The sequence below is a fragment of the Cyprinodon tularosa genome, unplaced genomic scaffold, assembly GCF_016077235.1.
Source record: "Cyprinodon tularosa strain WSP-4 unplaced genomic scaffold, ASM1607723v1 ctg751, whole genome shotgun sequence".
In the NCBI taxonomy this organism is placed as follows: Eukaryota; Metazoa; Chordata; class Actinopteri; order Cyprinodontiformes; family Cyprinodontidae; genus Cyprinodon; species Cyprinodon tularosa.
The window spans coordinates 511,462-518,710 of NW_024039509.1; the positions used below are offsets into that span (position 1 = coordinate 511,462).

The 7,249-nt window shown below is 40.1% G+C and overlaps 1 protein-coding gene across 1 annotated transcript; it reads right to left on the minus strand.

The window, feature by feature from the left end:
* Positions 1–744: 744 nt before the first annotated feature.
* Positions 745–4,412, minus strand: LOC119773227 (G protein-regulated inducer of neurite outgrowth 3). Its single transcript, XM_038270126.1, has 2 exons — positions 4,162–4,412; positions 745–3,772 (listed from the first exon to the last, which is right to left on the minus strand). The coding sequence occupies exon 2, from the start codon at positions 3,740–3,742 to the stop codon at positions 1,628–1,630; it is 2,115 nt and encodes a 704-aa protein (XP_038126054.1). The 5' UTR covers positions 3,743–3,772; positions 4,162–4,412; the 3' UTR covers positions 745–1,627.
* Between the last annotated feature and the right edge of the window lie 2,837 nt (positions 4,413–7,249).

Genomic DNA, 7,249 nt, shown 5'->3' on the forward strand with positions numbered 1-7,249 from the left:
GATTGCTCATTTTATGTTTTTTTTGTAATAAATATGCAGAATATAGATTCCTACAGACAAATACGAGTAAAACACCAGGAGAAAATGAATAATAAACACACATCAATGGGTCTATATCTAAGTTGTTGCATGAAAGTACAAAAGCAAAAAGTCTTTTCCCAAAATTTCAAATTCTTGTTAGCATTTTTTTACAAAGCAAAGCATGCAAAACATCATGTTTTAGTTGCAAATAAAATCACTTTATTTCTTCAGTGTCTTAAGCAATGGTGGCTTTTATTTGCCCCAGGATAAACTCAATTAAAAGTCAAGTAAACACACAAAGTTAAATCTCCTGGCAGCTAAAGCTTAGACATAAATCCAATTAAAAAGTAAGAAAATACTAAAGTGCAATGTCTTTCTATGATCACAACCCTTATTTATTGGTCCGTCAAAGTCTTTTTCTGATTGTCTATATTTCCTTTGTGTTTGATTCATTTGCTGCCTGGATACTTTTTGCAAAGCGCTGATGAAAAAGTATTTTAGTGCTTGTTGACTTGTATTACTTGCACTGCAAAAACGATCTGAAATTAAGTAAAAATTTCTTAAATCAAGTGTATTTACCCTTAATTTGAGCAGGTAAATGAGATAGTTTGCCAATGGAATGAGTATTTTTACATTTAAAATAAGATAATTAGATAATATGCACTTGAAATAAGACAATGCAATAGTTTTTTTTATTATTTCAAATGTAAATTGTCTTGTTCCATTGGCAAAGTGTGTCACTTACCTCCTCAATTTAAGAAAAAAATGCACTTATTTTAAGAACAAATGACTTATTTAGATTTACATTTTTTGCAGTGTGTGTAATCTGTTAATAAAAATTATTTGCTTAACTGTGGCTTTAGATGAATGTTAATGCGGGAACACTGACACTGCACTGATTTCTGCAATAAAACACACTAAAAAGAATCTATTTTCATTACAAATGTCTACAGCTGAAACACTTTTCGTTGCATTTGGATACAGTAATGAGTCATAGCTAAGCTTGGAAACTACCAGGTAGCTGAAACTTAAATATGAGCTGCACAAAAGCATGGCAAATTTAATTCACAAAAGTCAAGATTACTTATATCAGGATAAATTCTTATATATAAAAGAAAAACACAGAAAATACATTTTAAAACTTGCCTCGTCCCTCTCAGCTTCAGTTCTATGAGCCGGAGGAACAGAAAGCTTGTTGCCATGGCGTCACTTGCCTGAGGTACATTAAAAAGTATCAGTAGCTGAAATGACTCACTGGATAACTGAATGAGCTGAGCGGTAGAAAATAAAAGAGAAAGAGCAAACGTAACAATGACACTGATGCATCACACTCATAGTAACTCCATTAAACCTGACAATCTGTTTAAAATGACGTTACAAAAACTTTTAGTAAAAGAACAATGTCAAAGTAAAAGGTAAAAGAGCTTCTTTATGCTTCATTGCTTGGTGTGTAATTGCTTTCTGAGCTTGTTTGTCTCTTGTGAGGGTGTGATTTGTCTATCCCCCTGTCCAACACAAAACTCAAGCTGTTGTAAATCAGAGTATCAAAGCCACGCAGATCAGATGGAATATTTTAACACGCCTCTCCTCCTCGGCCAGCTGTTCTTCATTCGTTAGTGTGAGCCTTGGAGCAGCAGTGTGGCTGCTGTACGTTCTCCATCAACAGCCTGAACGGGTTTCTCCTGCGCCGGCTTGCTTTTCCGTCATGCTCCCCTTTCTTCCGCCCTCGGCGTTTACCAGAACCCCCACACCCTGCATCTGAAGGGAGGGGTGTTGCTGAAGGGTTGAGTGGAGGTGGGGGAGGCATGGAGGACAGCTGCTTCTGTTTCTGCACCTGTTTCTCAAGGTGTTTCTGGATGGCAGTGCCCAGTACCGCTACTTCTACCACAGCCCCGTACACATCCCAGGTCATTCCTTTCTCATCCCAGTTTACCTCCTGCACCGGCTCCTCGGACTTCTCCTCATCTGTATCCGTAAAGTTAATTGCTTCCTTTGTGTCCCCTTCCACGCTCTCTTTCTGGGTTAATTTTTCCTCCTCTTTGAGTGCGTCCTTCTTGTGCTCTGTTACATGTTCTCTCTGTTCCTCCTCTTTCTCCTCTAATATTTTCTCCTCAATGCTCTCCTCCTTCTTAATGTCAGGAAAAATCGTAGCTACTGGCATTCTTGGAGTCATGGGTGCTGTAGCAATGGAGCGAAATTCTACCTGCTGACCCACCTGCAGCTCAGCATCTTTTGTTTCGGTGCCCGCTTCTCTACATTTCCCAAGAGAGCTAGGAAAGTAGAAGGCTTGGTCCCCTTCTGGAGGGGTCATGGGGCTTGTGGCCACAGACTGACAGTGCACCACCTCCAGGCTCACCTGTGTGCGGATGTTGTGGCAGCCAAAAGGAGCTGGGGATTCAGGGACAGGAGATTTTGGTATAGAAACATCTTTCAGCTCGTCTCGTGCAGCTTTGTGTGCCATGGCCTTTGAATCTTCAGCTTTGGTACAAATCTTCACCCCCTCTGGTAGTTTGTGGTTCTGCTTTGGGCTTGATTTTTCCTGAGCATGATCAGGGGCTACTGGGGAGGCTGGTTCCTTTCTGTTCACACTCTTTATATTGCTGATGTCTTGTCCGCCTCCATCAGTTTCTTCTATTTTCACCATTTCAGGTTCCAGGGTCTGAAAATGTGACTCTGCTTTCTCTTCCCCTTCCTCCTGGTTGTTGCCATAGTGAGTCACTAAGATCGTAATATCTTGATCCATACTCCCCATCCTCTGTTGTTTGCATTGCTGAGCATTGTCCTCAAAGGTTACCTTGGTGTTTGTTTTAGTCGTAGCCAGACCTATGGTGGAGCTACCTACAGATTTATTTAGACTCAAGCTTTCAGTCATCTTGTTTGACAAATCGCTTTTCAAAGTTCCATCTTTTGGTGGCGTTTCTCCGGTACATTTAGTTGTTTTCAAACTCTTTTCTTGAAAACTCCTTTTTTCAACTAGCACTGGAAAAGCTGTGCTTGATGGTGTCTTTGGGGTCATGGGGGATGTGGCGACAGAGCAGAATTCCACTTGCTGACCCACTTGCAGTTCTGCATCCTTAGTGCCAGAAGTGGCAGCAGCTTGGTGTTTTCCAAAACTGCTCGGGAAGAAGAAGGAATGGTCTCCCTCTGGAGGGGTCATGGGGCTGGTAGCAGCGGAGCAGCACTGGACCACTTCTAGGCTCACCTGTGTACGCATGTGTTGCTGCCCAAAAGGGGCTGGAGAGCGTGGGTCAGAGGGGCCGGGAGTCGATGGCATACAAACAAAGATGTTCTCAGTATCTCTTCCTTTGCTGTTTCCAAGAGCCATGATTTTTCTATCAGCGTCTCCATTATCCTGGATGTTTATAGAGATTGTGGCTTCGTTTTCTGTAGCTACAGGCAGCAGAGTCACAGGCTTTGCCTCAGCCTTTACAGAGTCCTTAACCGAGTCAGAGACTGCTGGGGCAGTGCTTTCACAATCAACTCCTGAAAGCTCTGGATCTTTGAATTCTCTGTGTTTCTCTGTGTTGACATCAGAGCCTGCATCTGTTTGGAGTTTAAGCTGACAATCCTCTAAACTTGTTGACTCTTGACATGTGCGTAGGGGACTACCGTCAACCTCAGAGCCACTGTTGGAGCCTACAGAGAGTCCCTCATTATTTGTCTTCTCACAAGGCTGTTGGTCGTCCCTGAGACTTCGCTTCTCATCCTTCAGGCTCCCCATTCTGTGTCTTAGGTAAGTTGGTAGAATAACCTGCAGGGCATAAGATGGCACATACACAGCGTTTGTGCAAACTCTAACCAGAGACCAACCCACACATGAGTGGAAGAAAAAAAAACAACAACATCTTGCTTATTCTCTTAAAAAAAAATCATATTCTGTAATACATTGATTCATGTAATTACTGCGTCCACTTTATGAAAATGTAAGGGTTCTTTTAACACAAAAGATACTTTTTGTAAACTACGAATGTTCTAAAAATTCCTATGTGATTCAAACCAAAGCCTTTCATCCTAAGAATAGATTCACATTCTGAATATCTCAAATCAATCATTAAGCACTACCCACCCTGCAAAGGAAATAAATTTAACCAACTAAAATCAAGGATGACAAACCGTTAAAAATCCAATGCATAGACGTACCTCAGCAGCAAAGTCGGACCTCTCTGTCAGACTTCTTCAGAATTGGGTCAAACATGCCAGAAATCTCAGCCCCCTGACAGAGACCAACATCTGTCTGTGCATCTCCCCCCGGTATGATTGATTCTGTTTGCAACGACTTCAGGTTTGTCTCTAGAAGAATCTATCTTAGGCAATCCTCGCTCTTTTAGGCTGTAGCTCTGTCTATGGGAAAGAAAAAAAAGCCTCCCATTTCCAGTTTCCCTGGAAACCAGCGTTGAGCTCTGGTAAGCGAGTGGTAATGTAATGACAAAATCTGTGCTGTGCTCTCTAATCATACATAAATCATTGTAATTAAGCACAGGTTCTCACCGCCACACAATGGAAAACAACAAGCAGACAGATAAACTTTTGATCTGGAAAATTACCTTTTAGTGGAGAATCACTTTGGAGAAACACGTGATAAACATCTTATGTCACAGGGATTAAGTGTGAGGGCCTGTATCGGGAGGGTAAAGCGTGTCAATGTGTTTTGAAATCAAACAGAAATCATAGTGATTTCTTTTTAATGCATTTAAAAATTACTGCCGAATTCCAGAAAATCAATCCCTCACACCAAGATTTGTGAGCAGCAAAATAAATCTTAGAGATGATGTTTCTCTGTAAACAAAAGACAAGGGAGAATTTCAGCTTGAAGGAGCCTGGAGGAAGAAGAGCTGTGCCTCCCACACAGCAAACCACTTCTTAAAGCAAGACTTTCATCCTGTTCACCCTGAAAACCTCTTTATAAAACATTGCTGGATAAACATCCCTTTGTATAATCATGATAAAGGGTATTTTATGTTAATTTGGCTCTATCGTTCTCTCTACTTACATCTGGCCTACACACATATATATATATATATATGTATACATGTATATATAAATATATAAAGCCAGGAAGGATATATAAAAATATCTGCCCTAGCTTTACCATTACTGTGAGCATGGCAGGAACAGCATGTACTGGCAGAAGGAGGCTCGCTCTCAATTCGAAGGCCTAAACCAATCACATACTGGCCCTGAGTTCTGTTGCCTAGCAACCACATAGTGTGATGGAGGGAGGCATGAGGCTGGGCGCTAAGGTAGACAAGCTCTGATCACACTCCCATCAGGAGCTATCGGCCTGTCAAAGGCCATCTCCTTACTGATTTGCCAGTAATGATGACTGTGGTGATTCATTGATGAGTGCTTTCAACAGCGCACAACACGTTGCATCACGGAGACAACACTGGTACAGTTAGCAGCAGCATTAGCTCCACCGCTGCACTGTTAAAAATCAGATTTCATAATACTAAGAGAGACGATGTCTCCTGTTTATTTGCCAAAAATACATGTACATATTCAAATGCATTATAAAGCATGAAAATATATGCGGAGAACTGGAGAAAAAGACATTTCCTAAAAATTTCTGGAGGAATGTTAAATTAGTGAAAAGCACTGCACAGAAAATTCTTATCCCCACTCATTATTGGCTGCAGAAGAGCCATAGTAGATGACCAGCCAACCAGGCATTTAGCCTAAACAGTTTATTTGGTCTCCATTATCTGTCCAAAATCCTTGATGGTGTCCGTGGCCTTGTTGGCAGCTTTTCCGATGGCGGTCTGAGTCTGCCTGTTGGCTTCTTGTGCAGCTGAAATGAATCCAAACATGAAAAAAGGGGAGAAAATAAGAAACATTGGAAGAAAGTTTAAGAAATAATTCTAACAAAGCAAAATATGTTTATTTTAGGCAACATTTGATTTAATTCCAACATTTCCGTTTAAAATAAAACCTGAATATACAGTATTTGGAACACATATATAAGCCTTCATGAATTATATTCTGGCTTCAAACTTAAAACTGGATGGATATGTGATTTTGATTTTTAATTTTCTAAATAAAAACATGTAAAAAGTGTTACATTCATCCTGAGCCCATTCCTTGCAGAGTAAAATTTTAGTGCAATTTTGAATTTGCATCTTTTACATTATATCCCCCAACTTTGCACATGTAAAAAGAATGTTATTTGTTTACATTTTTTAACATCTTTTTTTTTAAGTGTGATTAAGAATACTTTTAAATATAAATCTACTAGTCTTCTTCCTACAATAGGTTTTAAATCTAGACTTTTATTAAATCCTGTCTGACATCTATGGGTCAGTCCGCCTTCTCAGTGAAAGCATCACATCTCTGGAACTCTTTGCCTCTGGAGCTTAAGTCACAGACTGATATTCGACTTTTCTCCACAAGATTGAAAAAATGGCTCAAAGACAATCAAGAGTGTGAGCACTAAACTGGCTTGTACTGTACATTTTTTTTTTTTTGGTTCTAGCTTTTCTTGCTTTTTTATGCATCTGTGTGTCGTTACTAACCTCCCTCCCCCTTAATGCTAACACCTTTTAAAAGCCTAACCAGCGACGAAGGCTGCAAATTAGCCCATGGCTACAAGCCTTATGTACTTGGAGAAGGGCCATCTGTTTGGTTGCAATGTTTAATTGAACTGTCCCTGTCAAATAAACAAATAAATAAAACAATAAAAAAAATATTCAAACGCTTTAAAAATAAACCATACCATTGTTGCTCTCCTTGTGTCAGTTTAAGTTTGTTGTCCTGCAGAGGTGTAAACCTTTACCTCAGTTTAATGTATTTTCTTCTTGAACTGCCCTGTTGCTGCTGGACACAGTCACAGTCCAGAGAATGATGTGCTACAGCGGGTTTTCACCAAAAAGAAGGGTTGTTTTAATAGATTTGTGTCCCGCCTCACATTTGTTGGCATCATTTTGCTCTCATCTGAACAGATCCTCCTTTCCTTCATGTTGTATTGAGTAGTTTCTGTCCTGGTTCTCGGGACCCACTGCTGAGCATGTGTTTCCCTGCTGCCACTTTTGATTCAAATAAATGGATGATCGACAGATTAAACTTCAATAAAACAGAGACATGTCCTAAAAATTAAGGAAATAAAAGAAAATAGCCTCTGATCAGTGCTTCTCTTGCTCCTATTGTTAGTTTAGTCTGATGTCCGTGTCTCGTTATATTTTTTGTGGTGTCAAAATTGTCCCAATTAGATCATATATTGAACACAGCGCTATGA